At 42.3% G+C, this 20,125-nt stretch overlaps 2 protein-coding genes across 2 annotated transcripts in view; one reads left to right on the top strand and one right to left on the bottom strand.

Annotated features, from left to right (window-relative positions):
* Nucleotides 1-20,125, top strand: part of LOC306924690 (E3 ubiquitin-protein ligase TRIM21-like) — a 162,269-nt gene that overhangs the window by 21,450 nt on the left and 120,694 nt on the right. The gene's annotated exons all lie outside the window — the stretch shown is intronic.
* Nucleotides 736-18,293, bottom strand: LOC306924914 (E3 ubiquitin-protein ligase TRIM35-like; the record flags this gene model as incomplete). Its single annotated transcript, XM_079503596.1, has 5 exons — nucleotides 736-1,223; nucleotides 1,711-1,791; nucleotides 5,722-5,774; nucleotides 9,288-9,893; nucleotides 18,151-18,293. The coding sequence occupies 5 exons, from the start codon at nucleotides 18,291-18,293 to the stop codon at nucleotides 736-738; spliced, it is 1,371 nt and encodes a 456-aa protein (XP_079359722.1).

Genomic DNA, 20,125 nt, shown 5'->3' with positions numbered 1-20,125 from the left:
CTACCTCGGTATTTTGGCCGGGAATAGGCTAAAAATAGAATAAATAAAACACGGGCACGCGGGCAACGTCGCCTCCCCACGCTCATACCCCCCACCTTCAGATACCCTGACCAGTGGGCGTCTTCACAATAGTGCCATTTTAAAACAATATGTAGCTATTGTTTTAAAGTGAAAGATTGCACACACTCTGCCATAAGACTTCTAGTCTATAGATTCGTGAAAACCCACAACCATGAAACACCTTACACCGACTTCATATAATCTTTCTAGGCCTATAATATATAGTCACAATTTGGAGACTGACTGGATGAGTTTTTAAAAAAAAGCTAGTAGTAAATGTGAAACCAATAGTGCTTTGCTTTAAAAGAACTGAACAACAGACTCAAATTGCACAATAGATATATGTTTATTTGAATTAAACATATTTCATCATTACAGTGTTGTTTAGAAGTCAGACCAAAAATAATCATAATTGAATTATTTTTGTAGCATGACAAGATATTGACAACGTGAACAATAGCAATAAAACCTTTTGACATTTATGCATAATGGTACAGTGATTAGAAGACCAATTACACTGAATTCGACATTATTTACAATAGAGCTAATGAAATACATGCTAATCTTCCTTTAGGCTCTCATCATTTTTGATGCACGACAAATTGTATTTGGCATTACATTCTTTAAATAACTACACGCTCACTATAAAACAACGATGGCTTTTATATAATTAGTCTAGTCATCAACATCATTGTTCGAGACAATGACCTTCCCTGGTAGCATTTTCATAGTAGCAGTAGCGCTGATGAATGGAAAGAGAGTATCAGTGAAAGTGTGCGTGAAGGTTTGTATGTGCGTGTTGGTGTCGGGATCAGAGAACGACAGCTTTCCTCTGTCGCAGTCCAGCTGGACTCTGATCCTACGAGGACTCTGCTTCCACAGGAGATTCGTTGTGGACCCCGGCGAGGCCATCGAGGATGCATCCGAGTTTATTTTCCAGAACGAACCGCCACAGCGTCCTTTCCTCTCGAAGGAGTCCGCTATCACACCCATGGACCAGTGCTTGCTGTCTCCCACGTCGACGTCCCAGCTGTGAGTCCCTGAGGTAAAGCCCTCGGAGCCCAGGATGATGTGCAAGTTCTCAAACCTCTCTGGGTTGTCAGGAACCGGAAGCCACTGTCTTCCAATGTTCACGCAGGTCAGATCAACATCGAGGACGTGTCCTGGTTTGGCGGTGTTGGGGTCCAGAATGACGGGACTGTAGGAGACAATGTCCTTCATCTTGTCCCAGACTCTGTAGGTAAGGTTCCCCAGGTGTTTGGCCTCGTCTATCAGCGCTCCCGAGACCAGCTGCGGGTCCTGCAGGGTGAACTGGACTATTTCCATTGTGATCTTGTAGTTCTGCAGGAATTCGCTGTGTTCAGCTCTCAGCTCCTCCTCCATGGCTGTGATTGTGGATGCAAGGGTTGATATGTCTCTGTTCAGACCCTCAATCTTCTCCTTCATCATCTGACTCTTCTGCTCCTCTTCCTCTCTCAGTGCAGAGATTCTAGCCTCCTCTTCCAATCGTAGAAACTGATGCAGCTTTCTAAACTGTCTCTCGATCCTGCTTTTTGTGTACTGGGCCTGCCCCTTAATGTATTGTGCCGTCTGCGCATATTCTAACATAACTCCTAACATCATTAAATACCTTCATTTTCTTCTGCAAACGTGTCAGGGATTTCTGGACTTCCTCCTTGTAGTCCAGTGCAACTTCATCGATGGGTTTGAAACTGTGGTTGGTGTGTTTCTCTGAATGAAGACACACAACACACACTGGCTGTTGACATTCCAGGCAGCAGAGCTTGAGTTTCTCGGCATGCACATTGCAGAGAAGCTCAGATCCTGGTGAAGTCCTCTGACGTTTTGAAGCTCTCTGACGTCTCTCCTGTGTGAAGGCCTCACACAAGTTCCTCAAGGCCCGGTTACAGGGTGGCTGATCCAACGAAGATATTTCCTTGCAAACTGGACATAACCTTGTTTGCTTCTCTCTCCACCACGTGTGCAGACAGCCCTTGCAGAAGCTGTGGCTGCATAACAGGACAACGGGATCTACAAAGATGTCACGACACACAGGACAGGAAAAATCCTCTTCTGAAAGAGACAACTGGTAAGCCATTACGTCTCTCTGTGAAACTATACAATCACCCTGATCAAGACAGCTAGGAAATCAGCCAGTCCGTGGCGGTAACACTCCCTTCTCCTGATAGAATGTTCCCTGAAGTTGACTTTCAGTTAATCCAGGTTCTTGTTCAAGTCAACAGCAGTCTTGGTCTGTATTCCCTCCTGTATAGCAGCAGTGGAAAGAAAGGCAGTCCTCTCTCACATGGGAGAAGTTGTGTGTGTGCTTGGTTTGAACTGAAGGTCAATCTTTTATTGTCTCAGATGAGTCTGGGTAATGGGCGGAGCTTTGACATGCAAATCTCTCTCACTCTCTCTCTCACACACACCCACCCACCCACACACACACATGCGGTGCGGACGAGTCTAGGCGTGTCAACACTCAACAGCCATTCATTAAATCACCTTAAGTATCACGTCTGGGCGTGCCTGTGTGTGTCTATTTCAGTATCAACGCTGAAAGTATCCATGGTATCAATACTGGTATATGGATACTGCATTCATTTTGTGTTTCAACGTATTGGAAACAATATGGTTAATTTGGTTAATGAAACCACCCTATAGCCACACCTAAGCTGCTGATTTAAAAAAACACAACTTAAAAGTTAAAGTGAAAATTGTAATTACAATGCAAGTTTTGCGACTTAAACCACATACAGTACTAGCCTACTACACTGTATGCTATTTTCAGCCTATACTGTTTAGTATTTAGTATCATTAGTAAACACAAACAGTAGGTTTTCACTTTGGACATACCAAGCTTTCGGACATATTCAAAAAAGTAATGTGGCATAATGTACTGTATGGTATGTGATTTTGGGCGCATTCCTGAATTTAGTATGTATTTCTCATATTGTTTTGCAGCTCCTAAGCTTTCGGATATCATGGTAATAATGCATTATGTATTGTTATACATGTGAAAGGTCCGAAATAAGCGAAACTAAACTAAACTAAAAAATAATTTGGCATGCTAAATAGTTCATGTAATGTTAGTATGTGATTTTGGATGCAGCCATGCTCTTCTTGCACAATATACAAAACTATTAAATAGTTTGAATGTAAAATCATGCCAACTAATTTAGTTGATACACCGATATATTATATTGAGAATTGAAGTTTAATTTGCTTACATGAATTGACATTTTTGCCATCATTCCTATTCTAACAATATTTAATAGACTATAGGTGCTCAAAATGAATTAACACCATCCGCGCCATTGCCGACGATTAAAGTCAATTGAAGCCTAATTTTGATACTGGCGCTTAACGCCATTGCCGACGGCCTTCGGCAATTGAGCTTTTATAGCGCGTTCGATTGCTCGAGCCAAAATTCTACTCACGTTAGCCGGTTAGCTAGCTGTGTTGTTAGCACAGGACTGGATCGCCCATCTTAGATCGTCGTCGCCATAAGCATCCATTCTATCCATTTCTTTCAATCGCCTGTAACTCCTATTCCTTGTCTCTAAGATGGTCAGAGTATATATTATTATTACCTTCGACTTCAGTACATAAATAGTAGTCCATATTTTGTTGAAACCTTTCTTTTTTGGCATGAGCGGACATTTTTGAGGGGTTACAAGGAAGGTAATCACACGCAATTCACGGTAGATTGTGTGTACGTGAATAAACAGCATTAAAAATGAAAGCAATGGAGTTCTAGTCCACGCATATAAAGGTAAAATTAGAAAGTGCCTTTCATTTTCAAATTTCCAAGTAACCTTTCACTGAGCTGATAAATGAGCAACACCCTGCACAATCAGACACACAAAATGGAGCAAAACTGGATGTCCACAAGTTCTGGGCCCCTACACACAAACATAATATATATGGTGTGTTTTTTGTAGTGGTTCTTTGTGGTGGTTGAGGTCATTGAGGTTATTATATAGCACCACGTTACGGTCAAACAAATAACCTGTTGTTCCCTGTATAGTTCTTTACAGGTCCAGAAGGTTCCCAGTTCGATCCTGACCTCCCCCAGAAGTGTCCTTGAGCAAGACGTTGAACCCCTAACTGCTCCAGATGAGCAGGTTGGTGCCTCACATGGTTCCCTCTGCCATTAGTGTATGAATATATGCACCTTGTATAAAAGGTGCTATACAAATGCAACATGTGTTACCAAAGTAAATGAGAGGACATTACTCCAATGTCCTCAATACCCTTTATTGATGTACAACTCAGTTAATAAAACATACTACATAGGAGGCCTTAAGTTGACACTGGCAGTAGTAATGGCTTAGTATGGTTCAAGAAGTAGTGGAGTCTGGTGGTAGTAGCCCGCAATAGGCCGCACTAGTGGACATGAAATGCATCTAAAACCTTTCGTCTATGGGTTCTGAGAAATCTAGGCGCGGATAACCTCGGCGAGTGTGTTTCCCTGCAACCGTATCACTCTTCTCTGCAGCAGATGTGAAGTCGATTTTGTAGCATGCTGTCCCTTTGTCCATAGCCGCTTGCCCAAATATGCTGACCTCATCACATTAACTCAAGACGGTGATGGCCATTTTTAGGCCAAGGAGTGTTTTTTTTGCAAAAATAATTCTTGGAATGGATTCAGCATCATGAAAACCCCCTAGTTTGACATGTCACATGTCATAAAGCATGATAAACATTTATGTTTTTGCCTTATACAGGATGTTAATGGTATGGTCACATATTATGCTAATAACTCAAATTGCTCAACGTGCAACTTTTAGCAACCAAGCTTAATATCATCTTCTAAGCCTATAGATTACATTTGAATCATAAAAGTTTATACTAACCACCATTTCTGGGTTCATGAACATTCCAGTAGACTAATGCCTTCGGCCTGGTGGAGACAACCAAACAACAGTACAACAGGACCGTTGTGTTGTGTCTGGAATGCACACTTAGTAATAGTAACACATGGTTAAGCACATGGTATTAGCTCGTTGACCTTGTTGTGTACTGAGCGTTGACTGTGTACATTTGAAGATGATCCACAAAGCCCACTGTAAAACGATTAGGGGTGGGCAACTTGATGGAGAGAGGGCCACTATATTTCTACACTCACTCCAGAGGGCCACATCGCATATTACTGTCATAGCAAAAATAGCCGATCTACAAGCCCAAAACGCGTCACAATTCGACATTCGGTTGTTAAAGTCATCAATGGTGCAAAGGGAAGGAGAAGAGACCTCCTTCCGCTCACCTTAACCACTCCCCCCTCCTTATCAACCACTCCCCCCTCCTTATCAAACTCACCTGCCTTTCATTATCACCTGGCCAATCCCATCACAATCACCGCAGCATAAATACACCTGTGCGCCATCACCTACCTGTTCTTACTGCCCACGTGGTCTAGAACAATCCCTCCATCCACCCCTTCCACCTCCATCTACTACTGTGTATATATATGTGATGCCCCCTGGCCATATTTATTATTATTAGAGTTCTACTATTGTGTTGGTCTGTGTGTTCTGTCTTCAGTCCAGGTGGTGAGCTGCAGTGTTCTGTGACAGAGGCTTGGGTGTTGGCTTCATTGCCAATCAGCACTAATTATTGATGCTCTGGTCACGGAGGCGTGGCCAGGTTCCTTCTCACCTGTGAGGAACTGATCGCCCACCCAGGATTGGTGGCTGCTCTCGTCTCCACGCCTACAGTGTGGACCATGTAGGAGAGCACCATGTTAAACCGGAACTCCTCAGAAGATGTGAGCAGCATGTGTTTACTATATAGTTTTCAGGGTTATAACTAACTATATAACTAACTAAAATTAACATAATTACAAAAAGTAGTTTTTAGTTACAAAATGTAGCTTTGCAAAAATAAAAACGACAACTGCATTGCGTTTACAAAACTAATCAAATTAACTAGAAACCTAGAGAAAATGTCCTTAGTTTCAAAAAGAGCAAAAATAGCAGGCCTGCCAGCTCACAACTTGTTGTGGTGCGACACGTTGTGAGGTTGTAGATATGCTATTTTTTGCTCTTTTTCTGACCCTGTTGAATATAACCTCTAACTGAATAGACTATTACAATAAAAAACTAACAAAAACAAAAGTCATAATGAAATATAAAATAAACACACACACACACACACACACACACACACACACACACACTTGTATGCCTTGTAGACTGGAACAAGACAAAGGCTTGTATAGCGAATGATGGTTTATTGACTGTGTGTCTTGTTCTGCCCATCAGACGCCTGTCCTCTCACATTGGACCCAAACACAGCCTACCGACACCTGTCTCTGTCTGATGGGAACAGGAAGGTGTCATGGGAAACAGAGGAGCAGCCGTATCCCCATCATCCAGACAGATTGTCGCAGGTGCTGTGCATTGAGGGCCTGACTGGACGCCACTACTGGGAGGTAGAATGGAGTCAGTGGGTGTCTATCGCCCTCACATCCAGACGAATCAGAAGGTTAGGGCGGGGTGCAGACAGCGAGCTGGGGTACTATGGCGGGTCTTGGAGACTGGAATGCTCTCCTGCCAGTTACATTGCCTGTCATAATGGGAAGGACCATCTCATCCCAGTACCCCCCTCTGGCTCCAACAGGGTCGGAGTGTATCTGGACTGGCCTGCTGGCACCCTGTCCTTCTACAGAGTCTCCTCTGACACGCTGACACACCTGTACACCTTCCAGTGTGCATTCACTGAACCCCTCTACCCTGGGTTCTGGGTTGAGTGGTCAGGCACCTCAGTGTCTCTGCATGTGTGGGGTCCAACAAAATGGTTAAATTGGGCACTTGCAAGTTGCAAGTTGCAACACACCTGCACTGAGTTGAGTAGTGAGTGGAACACACCTGCACAGATTGCAGAAGGCCTTCAAAAAGCACTCATTTGGTGCAATTGTTCATTATTGTTACTTTGGTTGAATTTGTTTTTCTTTGTTTCTATTTTAGCTTATCGCCATCATTGTTGCCATCATATCATCTTTATTATGTCAATAAATAAGAACTGTTCCATTTTATCCATCTGGTTTGGTATTGGTATTCTGGTGTCTGAGTGAGTGCGAGCCTACAAACTTAACAGTAATACTACTATAACTACACTACTTATACCTATAAGTGGGCAAGATAACAGACCTCACTAGATTTCCATTCCCAAGTGTGCACAATAGTTAAGTTGACAATAGCCAATCTACAAGCTCAGAGTGCTTGTAGATCGGAAGTGTACTAGTGATGAGATAAAGTATGACATCATATAGACCTGCACTTAGAAGTGTATGTAAAACAACACATTAGGTATTGGATTTGGTACATAATCTGGCTAGTACACTACATAGACATTTAGTACCATGTTTCTCAAAGTGGTGTCCAGGGACCGTCAGGGGTTCTAAATAGACCCTTAAGCCCAAACCACACCAAAGGGGACAAAACGTTTTTTAAGGTAGACGTAGACCACACAAATGCAACCACACAAATGCAACGCATTGCAACTCAATGAGTTGCATTGGTGTGGTTTAGGTTTACTTTAAAAACAGTTTTGTCCCAACCCGACCCTTTGGTGTGGCTTGGGCTTTACAGGTCTGTAACTCTGAATGTATGGACCCTTGGATCCATTTGGTTCCATTTATACACTCAGAGCTATGGGGGTTCTTTGGAATGAATTCAATTGTGAACCATTTAGAAGTTCTATGAGTGCAAATAGTGAGATGAAATGATATCACTCCTTTGATATAATAATCATAGTGGTTGTAGCTATTCTACTGAGACAGACATTTACATCCTGTGGTCAGTTAGGACACCTACTGGTGGGTCAGAGTATTGCATCGAACTCAAACGTAAACAACTTGACTTGTTGATGCTCACATGGGGACCTTGGATTAGAATCCTATGTAGGGGTACGGATTGCAGCTTTATGTTTATTATTACGTTTATTATTATTATTAATAATAATAATAATAATTAATAATAATAATAATAATAAGGGTAACAATAATAATAATAAATATAGCTGCAAGCAGCGATAATGAAGGCCAAGCAGGAAAGCAAATGCAATATGCAATATGCACAATAAGCCATAGAAACATGGAAGACATTTAAATGGCTGACATAACCAAACTCAGTAAAACTATACCTAAACCTAACCTTAACCCAAAAAGCAGCAAAAGACCTGAGAAGAGGCCCTGAGAGGATTCCCACCCTGGAGAATAGACTTTCAACAACACAAAACAGCTTTTGTTTCAGTGAGTGACAGCAAAGTAGTTTTGTTTATTTTTACTAAAAGTCAGGAGCCCACACATGGCAGTGGAATTTTCTGTCCATGTGCAGCAGTTAGTGCCTGGCCAGGCGTTAGAGAGAACTCACTAACGCTCTAGAGTCTAGACCAAGGCTAGGAGGCGTCCCTAATCCCATCTGGTAGCCAGGAAGGGTGGCCCTTCGGATTAGTTGAACAGCCAAGCAACAGCTCCGCAGCCCTTAAAGTGTGCCTCACTTATTGTGCGTATTGCATAGTCTTTTTCTTATTGCTGCAAATTGGCCCCTCGATCATATCGCTGCTTGCAGCTATATTTTTTCTTGATGATGATGATCTACGATGGAGTTAAGAAGCTAGACTAAAAACAGCCTGTTCCACCCAAAGAAAATACCAAATATAAATACACAATGCAGCTTGTTGAGTTTACCAAGACTTAAAGACACCAATGCAACCCAGCCCAGACATTTCATTTGTTAATGACTTTCATTCATATGTAGAATCTAATTCATGTCGTTTGTAAGAATGATTTGCATTCACGCAAACACAGAGTCTGTGAATACCAGCAGTTCCATACAAACAAAATGCTGACAAACTACTTCTCTCTATGTATGGTTTGTATACTGTATGTTTGCATGTCTTATTCAATCTCTCTGGTCCATCACTTACACTAACAAAAAATAATCATGAAAACCCACTACCATACAATGAAATGATGGCTTCATATCCTGACCTATAGTCACAATTTGAAGACTGGATGAGTAAAACAAATAAAGCATTGATATTGAACTAATGTGTTTTGCTTAACAGAACTGAACAACTGAACGCAAATCACACAATATAGTATAGACATTTATTTGAATTAAACATATCATTCCATGATTTCTTCAACATCAACATCCCAGCTGTGAGTCCCTGAGTTAAAGCCCTCAGAACCCAGGACAATGTCCAAGTAGTCAAACCTCTCAGGGTTGTCAGGAACCCAGCGCATTTCAGTTCTCACACTGGTCAGATCATCAGACAGGACGTGTCCTGGTTTGGCAGTGTTGGGGTCCAGAATGACGGGAGTGTAGGGCACCATGTCCTTCATCTTGTCCCAGACTCTGAAGGTCAGGTTGCCCAGGTGTTTGACCACGTCTATCAGTGCCCCCGAGACCAGCTGTGGGTCCTGCAGTGTGAACTGGACTCTTTCCATTGTTGTCTTGTAGTTCTGTAGGAATGAGATGTGTTCAGCTCTCAGCTCCTCCTCTATGTCTGTGATTGTGTGTGAGAGGGTTAATATGTCTTTGTTCAGACCCTCGATCTTCTCTTTCATCAACTGACACTTCCTCTCCTCTTCCTCCTTCAGAGCAGTGATGCTTGTCTCCTCTTCCTCGTGTAGAAACTGATGGAGCTTTTTAAACTGCTCCTTAATTCTACACTTTGTGTGCCTGGCCTGGAACCTAATGTATTCTGCTGTTTGCACACATTTACTCCTAACATCATTGAATGTCTTCAGTTTCTTCTGCAAAGGCTTCAATGATTTCTGGACTTCCTCCTTGTGGTCCAGTGCAACTTCGCCGATGGGTCTGAAACACACCAAACGGTGGTTGGTGTGTTTTTCAGAATGAAGACACACAACACACACTGGCTGTTGACATTCCAGGCAGCAGAGCTTGAGTTTCTCGGCATGCACATTGCAGAGAAGCTCAGACCCTGGTGAAGTCCTCTGACGTTTTGAAGCTCTCTGACGTCTCTCCTGTGTGAAGACCTCACACAAGTTCCTCAAGGCCCGGTTACAGGGTGGCTGATCCAACGAAGATATTTCCTTGCAAACTGGACATAACCTTGTTTGCTTCTCTCTCCACCACGTGTGCAGACAGCCCTTGCAGAAGCTGTGGCTGCATAACAGGACAACGGGATCTACAAAGATGTCACGACACACAGGACAGGAAAAATCCTCTTCTGAAAGAGACATCTGGGAAGCCATTACGTCTCTCACTGAAACTATACAATCACCCTGATAAAGACAGCTAGGAAATCAGCCAGTCCGTGGCGGTAACACTCCCTTCTCCTGATATAATGTTCCCTGAAGTTGACTTTCAGTTAATCCAGGTTCTTGTTCAAGTCAGCAGCAGTGTTGGTTTTCCCTCCTGTATAGCAGCATGCAGTCCTCTCTCACATGGGAGAAGTTGTGTGTGTGCTTGGTCTGAACTGAAGGTCAATCTTTTATTGTCTCAGATGAGTCTGGGTAATGGGCAGAGCTTTGACATGCAAATCTCTCACACACACACCCACCCACCCACCCACCCACACACACACACACACATACATGCATGCGGCTGCGTCTAGGCATGTCAACACTCAACAGCCATTCATTAAATCACCTTAAGTATCACGTCTGGGCGTGCCCGTGTGTGTCTATTTCAGTATCAACGCTGAAAGTATCCATGGTATCAATACTGGTATACGGATACTGCATTAATTTTGTGTTTCAACGTATTGGAAACAATATGGTTAATTTGGTTAATGAAACCACCCTATAGCCATACCTAAGCTGTTGATTTAAAAAAAAAACACAACTTAAAAGTTAAAGTGACAATTGAGTACCACAGACGAATAACAGTCTAAGTCCACACTATTGATCCATAATATATAAATGATAGATAAGGGTTCAGGACAACGAGGCGTTTTCGTGGAGGGGTCAGTCTGAAATTTCGACTTAGACTGTTTTTCGTCTGTGGTACTCAATTGTAATTACAATGCAAGTTTTGCGACTTAAACCACATACAGTACTAGCCTACTACACTGTATGCTATTTTCAGCCTATACTGTTTATTATTTAACATCATTAGTAAACACAAACAGTAGGTTTTCACTTCGGACATACCAAGCTTTCGGACATATTTAAAAAAGTAATGTGGCATAATGTACTGTATGGTATGTGATTTTGGGCGCATTCCTGAATTTAGTATGTATTTCTCATATTGTTTTGCAGCTCCTAAGCTTTCGGATATCATGGTAATAATGCATTATGTATTGTTATACATGTGAAAGGTCCGAAATAAGCGAAACTAAACTAAACAAAAAAATAATTTGGCATGCTAAATAGTTCATGTAATGTTAGTATGTGATTTTGGATGCAGCCATGCTCTTCTTGCACAATATACAAAACTATTAAATAGTTTGAATGTAAAATCATGCCTAACTAATTTAATTGATACACCGATATATTATATTGCGAATCGAAGTTTAATTTGCTTACATAAATTGACATGTTTGCCATCATTCCTATTCTAACAATATTTAATTAATATTTAATAGACTATAGGTGCTCAAAATTAATTAAGATGTGAAAAAAAAGAAAAGGTATTCTTTTGAGAATGCTTGTAACTGTTGGCCAATATTCTGTGACCGCTTGCAGTCTCCAATGCTGATTGATTGATTCATTGACTGATTGATTGATTGATTGAAATTGTATTCACAATCAATCAAACCCAAAATACATTAGAATTTGACGACTGGATAACCCAACACTGTATAGCCTGCTTTTCAGACTCATGAAGGAAATTGACCCCATGTTTGGAATATTGTGTATATTTGACTTGAATCATTTACATAAATTGTGAAGCATATGACTGATATCACATACTTCCATGAGGGACAGGGATGACCCTGCCGCCCGCCACGCGGCCGTCCGTTCGCGGGGCAGGAGTGGAAAGTAACTAATGTGTAATAGCAGAGATTTATTTATCTGTTATTGCAGTGCAGTACTGCCACCATTTGGTGGCCGGTCATACTGGTGCAGTGATTGTGTGCTGGCCTCAACTCAAAGTGGACCTATCAAGCTACAGTATGCTGCCTCGATCCACTTGGCCGGTAGCCTCGGTCGGTCCCAGCCTTACTCATCTTCTGCGAAGAGAAGATATATTGTGCCCAGGGTGCTTGGCCGGACATTGGCCGTGGTTACATGAGGGGTCTTCATTCAGAATAAATACTTCTGAATAAAATAATTCAGAAGTAATATTTTTTTGCTACGAGTTTCTATTATAATTAGAGTAATGTTAACACCATGGCATAGACACATACAAAACAGATGTTTTTGAGTGGTGCAACCACTCCCTTACGGAGCTATGTGTGTGGGTGGCTGGCTGGGTGGCTGGGTGCGTCTGAGCACGAAAACAGCATGGTTGTTTTTCACCACCTGTGCGCAACCTAACAAACACACACGCACATATTAACTGTATATATGGTGATTTCGGGTGTGCCAGTATAGTACAGTGACATACTGGCACACCCCCGGGCACAGCCCCCCGGGGACCTCCACACGGAGTTGCACCACTCACTTCACACGGCACTCAATTATCATCGTGGCACCCCTCTACATTCTGTGTCTTAGGGCTGGGCTCTAGAAGACAGTTGGAAATGTAAAGGACATCATGTGAATGAAAAGAATAGTTTGGAAATCAATATCTTCATCCCAAAATAATATAAGGATGACCCTATTTGCATTGGTTCTGCAATGCAGTTCTTTGTTAAATCTCTGAAATGTTTCTACCCCGTTTTAGCAAAAGTTTTGGTGATGATTGATGAATACAGGATTGATTCTACCTATACTTAATCTGTTCGCATGTTTTGTTATCCTTTTAGCACAATTGTTTAATCGTACCACTGTACTATTTGCAAACTGATTAAGTATTCAATCATCAATCAATCAATCAATCAATCAAAAGTAGATTAAACTAGAAAAAGTGCCCTTCTGGGCACATGTCTCCACCAGGAGGATAGGAATGTTCAGGAGTAATATAAACATGTTTTTTGTTTGTTTGTTCCAATGCCAATCAGGATGGAATATGGGAAATGTTGCAGATCCGTGTTGATCGCACGCACGCACACACACACAATCCACCTGTTGGTGGTGCTATAACAGGCCAATGTGAAATGGGTGGGCTATATTCCTCAGCCTAGTAGGAAAGTGCGTGAAAGATTTCACGTCAAATTGCACGCTGTGTTCATGATTTGAGGCTTTTTGTTCAAAACGGGCCAATCCTGCAAAATTTGAAAGCCAATATGTTAGCCAATTAGGATGGAATATAAAATATCTGACAGATCCGTCTTGAGTACATGACTAAGGAGGATTTATAGTGACTCATAGGAATTTTGACAACCCTGTATAGTCTGGTGACCACCGGAGAGACGGGTGACAGCTGGAATGTAGACGGCACCCGGGTGAGCAGTATGGGTTAGCGCCCCAGCCTGTGTCCTCCGTGAGGAGGAAGCCCAACAACCCTCGGTGAGGCCTTTGGGAGGGCCATGCAAGCAGCAAGCGGAACCGCAGCACCATGTCCCTGCGGAACCATTGCCCACCACTCCTGAATGAACTGTCTGGTGCTGGGACTCTGGTGTAACGCACAGGTCCTGAGCCTGGTGAGAGCAGGAGTGGACCTGGTGAGACGTAGGAGGGGCCCGGACAGGAGACAACCCACAGAGCCTAGTCCCTCCATGCGCCAGAAGTGTACCTCCCAGCCCTGGCAGAGTAGTTCTGGAGTAGTTCCAACGGATTGTGTTTTCCCTAGTTGGACTGATTGAGGGTAGCTACTGGGACGTAAGTCGGGACTTGATCACTCCCTTGATCACGTCCCAGGTGCATCCATGCAATGTTTTTTTTTTTGAGTGGTGCAACCACTCCAAGGAACAGCAATGTCCGTGTTCAACTATGTGTGTGACTATGTGTGTGACTATGTTTGTGTGTGACGTGAATGAGCACCAGTACCAATGAGTACCAAAAGTGGCGCTGTTGTGCCAGAAACAGAGAGAGAGAGATAGTGCTGCACTGTTGCCTGCTAATGAGAGAGAGAGCGAGAGAGAGAGTGGGGGGGGGGTGGGGGGGATTTGCACCACTCAGTTCACACAGGTGTGATTTTTTAGTTATATCCAAAAATGTGTTTTACAAAAGTCGTCCTCCTGGTGGCGCTCTAAAAGGCAGAAATATGCATGTCAAAGGTTTGTCCTTGGCCTCTAGGGAGTGTGCATGCAACATTTCACGCAGATTGGTGCAGTTACAGGGCCGGCTGAAGGATGAAATGACAATTTCATTTGAGATTTTTGAGGGGGCAAAAAAATAATCATATTGCGTTGTTAAATCAAGCAGGCAGTGTCAGTTGTCCTACCCCAACTGACAGTTATCCTACCCCTTAGATAGCACTTTTAGACTTAGATAGCATTTGAAACAGACTTATAGCATGTCATGTAGACAGCACAATAATTGCATTGTATGTAGTCATAGCACATCATAGTACATATGTATAGCATAGTATATATGTATAGTTTATATGTATAGTGTCATTATATAGATATGTTCTAGTTACGTTCTTAGCTTACGCATGTTTAATGATAAATGCATTTTATATATGTGATGTATTCCCATGCTTTTGTTCTTGCCTAATGTAAATCACTCTGGATTAAGAGCGTCTGCTAAATGCCTAAATTGTAATTGTAAATTGTTGTAGGACTCAGGTGGTCCTATGCAAGATTTGAATGATAGTGCTGGCCCGCCAGGGGGGTCCGGGGGGGGGGGGGGGGGGGGGCTTGCCCCCCTGGGCTCCAGATATATTTTTTTAATTTGCGATAAATGCTTCAATCTGGTGCACTTTGAGATAAAAATGAAGCGGCTGGATCTATAAAGAACTACACAAATCATATTAGATTATTATCATCTTTACTGTGCTATTATTGCCATTTTCCAACATCAGCAGTAGGCTACAAAACAAAACATTGGATAGGGCAGGGGTGGGCAACTTTGATGATGGAGAGGGCCACTATATATCAAAGTCACTCCAGAGGGCCACAATGCATATAGTCAAAAGTAGCTGATCTACAAGCTCCAAACGTGTCGCAGTGCGATGCGTTTTGAGCTTGTAGATCTGCTTTTTTGCTATTTTGGTAGCCTGAATTATTTTCACCTATTTTTTAATTGGAATCCTGAAAAGATTTATTGAATTTCAAATACATTTATATGTTATGTTAACTTTATGATTATGAACTGAAATGAAAATACATTGGACATAAAAAAGACTAGTACTAGTCATTAAGCTACTGATATAGACTGAAGTAATTAAAGCGGGTCATGTTTGCATGTTTGGAATTGTAACAGCTGAAATCAATAACATATCATTATTCCGATATTAACCTGCAGGCCGCATTAAGTGAACTGAGTCTGTGCTCAGAGAATACATTATTCAGCGTGTCCACAATAGTCCACAGCCCACTCTCTCTGATCCACTGCATCAATGGCACCCCTCCCCCCCAATGGCAGGAACGCCCCCCCAATGGCAGACAATCATGTCAGACACATACATTCAGTTGAACCGAATTAACATGTGTTGAAATTCCTGTGCCTTTTCTAGGGGTCAAGGAGGTCGGGTTGACGCCTCGTGGCACCGGGCCTGTTCAGTTATAGGTAAAAATGGTGAAAAGCTGCCTCATGGTGGTGCTATAACAGGCCATTCTGGAAAATTTGGGGCAGAGGTTCATCGTTGACATCTAGAGAGTGTGTGTGCAAAGTTTGGCATCGACCGGGTTAAGATTGATTGAACGGCGACTGTGCCATTTTTGCCTAGCCAAAGCATGCCTACCTCGGTATTTTGGCCGGGAATAGGCTAAAAATAGAATAAATAAATAAATAAAACACCAAGTTCGGCACGCGGGCAACGTCGCCTCCCCACGCTCATACCCCCCACCTTCAGATACCCTGACCAGTGGGCGTCTTTACAATAGTGCCCTTTTAAAACAATAGCTACACACCAGTTTTAGTGAAAGATTGCACACACTCTGCCATAAGACTTCTAGTCTATAGAATCGTGAAAACCCACCATGAACCACCTTACACCGACTTCATATAATCTTTCTAGGCCTATAATATATAGTCACAATTTGGAGACTGACTGGATGAGTTTAAAAAAAAAAGCTAGTAGTAAATTTGAAACCAATAGTGCTTTGCTTTAAAAGAACTGAACAACAGACTCAAATTGCACAATAGATATATGTTTATTTGAATTAAACATATTTCATCATTACAGTGTTGTTTAGAAGTCAGACCAAAAATAATCATAATTGAATTATTTTTGTAGCATGACAAGATATTGACAACGTGAACAATAGCAATAAAACCTTTTGACATTTATGCATAATGGTACAGTGATTCCATATTAGAAGACCAATTACACTGAATTCAACATTATTTACAATAGAGCTAATGAAATACATGCTAATCTTCCTTTAGGCTCTCGTTATTTTTGATGCACAACAAATTGTATTTGGCATTACATTCTTTAAATAACTACACGCTCACTATAAAACAACGATGGCTTTTATATAATTGTTCTATAGTCTAGTCATCAACATCATTGTTCGAGACAATGACCTTCCCTGGTAGCATTTTCATAGTAGCAGTAGCGCTGATGAATGGAAAGAGAGTATCAGTGAAAGTGTGCGTGAAGGTTTGTATGTGCGTGTTGGTGTCGGGATCAGAGAACGACAGCTTTCCTCTGTCGCAGTCCAGCTGGACTCTGATCCTACGAGGACTCTGCTTCCACAGGAGATCACAGTAAACAAAGCCCAGGCACTGTATAAATGCACGTTGTAAAACAAACCATTAGGAAATGCCACAATGCACTTCATCATTATGATGCTAAATGGTCAGCAGCAGGTCATCGTCTGATTTCAGTGGTTGCAGAGAAATGTTGGGGGAAAGCATTTACATGCAAAGTGAGGTGACCTGACCTGATACAAAGCTGGATGCAGAGGTGATCATCACATTAAGAGAGAAAACAATAGCACGCCTGTGCTATTGTTTTCTCTCCTAATGTGATCATGGTAAGAAAAACAAACAATTAGGAAACGGCACAAAGAAACGGCACAAAGGCCTCTGTGGTAGAGTCAGGAATCGTAGTGGAAGACCCTTGGAGAATGCTCATTTCAGGTGTGCAGCTATCATCTCTCTGCTGAAAAGAAGAAAAACATGGGATACCATTAGAAACTGCATAGCTTATAGGCATCATCACAATGAATGTACATGTGAAACACTACTATGATGCTAACAATTCCCATGAAGCATTATTGTATTATCATTTGCTTATGACAATGTATAGTTTTAAGTCATAATTTCAACTATACTACTATAATACTTAAATATGCTTTGTCTAAAAATAACTATAACCCATTGTAAAATGACACATGGTATGAATGCAAACACATTATAAATTAGGCATCTAGCACTTAACCATATTATAGTTACTGTGTTATAAAACTGTACATTTGGAGTAATGCTTTCTTATAATGAGTCCCTTATAATGATACAATGTATAATCTGCAGTTATAATCTAACATAGACTAGCTATGTAGAGTGACTGTATGTGTGCTTTGAGTCTAAACTGTCCCTCGATCCTGCTCTTTGTGTACTGGGCCTGCCCCTTAATGTATTGTGCCGTCTGCGCATATTGACTCCTAACATCATTAAATACCTTCATTTTCTTCTGCAAACGTGTCAGGGATTTCTGGACTTCCTCCTTGTAGTCCAGTGCACCTTCATCGATGGGTTTGAAACTGTGGTTGGTGTGTTTCTCTGAATGAAGACACACAAAACACACTGGCTGTTGACATTCCAGGCAGCAGAGCTTGAGTTTCTCGTCATGCACATTGCAGAGAAGCTCAGACCCTGGTGAAGTCCTCTGACGTTTTGAAGCTCTCTGACGTCTCTCCTGTGTGAAGGCCTCACACAAGTTCCTCAAGGCCTGGTTACAGGGTGGCTGATCCAACGAAGATATTTCCTTGCAAACTGGACATAACCTTGTTTGCTTCTCTCTCCACCACGTGTGCAGACAGCCCTTGCAGAAGCTGTGGCTGCATAACAGGACAACGGGATCTACAAAGATGTCACGACACACAGGACAGGGAAAATCCTCTTCTGAAAGAGACAACTGGGAAGCCATTACGTCTCTCAGTGAAACTATACAATCAACCTGATCAAGACAGCTAGGAAATCAGCCAGTCCGTGGCGGTAACACTCCCTTCTCCTGATAGAATGTTCCCTGAAGTTGACTTTCAGTTAATCCAGGTTCTTGTTCAAGTCAGCAGCAGTCTTGGTCTGTATTCCCTCCTGTGTAGCAGCAGTGGAAAGAAAGGCAGTCCTCTCTCACATGGAAGAAGTTGTGTGTGCTTGGTCTGAACTGAAGGTCAATCTTTTATTGTCTCAGATGAGTCTGGGTAATGGGCGGAGCTTTGACATGCAAATCTCTCTCACTCTCTCTCTCTCTCACACACACCCACCCACCCACCCACACACACACACACACACATATGCGGTGCGGACGAGTCTAGGCATGTCAACACTCAACAGCCATTAATTAAATCACCTTAAGTATCACGTCTGGGCGTGCCTGTGTGTGTCTATTTCAGTATCAACGCTGAAAGTATCCATGGTTTTAATACTGGTATACGGATACTGCATTAATTTTGTGTTTCAACGTATTGGAAACAATATGGTTAATTTGGTTAATGAAACCACCCTATAGCCATACCTAAGCTGTTGATTTAAAAAAAACAACTTCAAAGTTAAAGTGAACATTGTAATTACAATGCAAGTTTTGCGACTTAAACCACATACAGTACTAGCCTACTACACTGTATGCTATTTTCAGCCTATACTGTTTATTATTTAGCATCATTAGTAAACACAAACAGTAGGTTTTCACTTCGGACATACCAAGCTTTCGGACATATTAAAAAAAGTAATGTGGCATAATGTACTGTATGGTATGTGATTTTGGGCGCATTCCTGAATTTAGTATGTATTTCTCATATTGTTTTGCAGCTCCTAAGCTTTCGGATATCATGGTAATAATGCATTATGTATTGTTATACATGTGAAAGGTCCGAAATAAGCTAAACTAAACTAAACAAAAAAAATATTTGGCATGCTAAATAGTTCATGTAATGTTAGTATGTGATTTTGGATGCAGCCATGCTCTTCTTGCACAATATACAAAACTATTAAATAGTTTGAATGTAAAATCATGCCAACTAATTTAATTGATACACCGATATATTATATTGCAAATTGAAGTTTAATTTGCTTACATGAATTGAGTCTGGGAGTCTGGTGCAACGCACAGGGCCTGACCTGGTGAGAGCAGGAGTGGACCTGGTGAGACGTAGGAGGGGCCCGGACAGGAGTCAAAACCCACAGAGCCTAGTCCTTCCACGCGCCAGAATGGTAACTCCCAGTCCCGGCAGAGTAGTTCAGGAGGAACGGATTGTGTGGCCCTGGTTTTTCCCTAATGGGACTGATCGAGGGTAGCTACTGGGACGTAAGTCGGGACTTGATCACCCCGGCTGGGTCACCTGAGTGAGGGGTATGATGTTGCGAGACCCGAAACCCCGATGACCTTGGGATACATCACTGAGGATACGTCCCAGGTGCATCCATGTATGTATGTATTTTGTTTAGTTATTCTATTTATAGTGACTCATAGGAATAGACTACGTGACAACCAGGAATAGTCTGGTGACCACCGGAGAGACGGGTGGCAGCCGGAAATTAGACGGCACCCGGGAGCAGTATGGGTTGGCGCCCCAGCCTGTGTCTTCCGTGAGGAAGAAGCCCAACAAACCCACGGTGAGGCCTTTAGGAGGGCCATTCGGGCCTCAAGCGGAGCCTGCGGCACCACCAAGGGAAAGGTGGAGCCTGCAGAAACTGTTGCGGCTCGAGAATCCACCATTCCTGAATAAAGTGCCTGGTGCTGGGAGTCTGGTGCAACGCACA

This window comes from Electrona antarctica, assembly GCF_951216825.1.
Source record: "Electrona antarctica genome assembly, chromosome: 6".
Taxonomy (NCBI): domain Eukaryota; kingdom Metazoa; phylum Chordata; class Actinopteri; order Myctophiformes; family Myctophidae; genus Electrona; species Electrona antarctica.
Note: the sequence above shows the minus strand (reverse complement) of the source record. Positions and strands in the feature narration are given on the sequence as shown.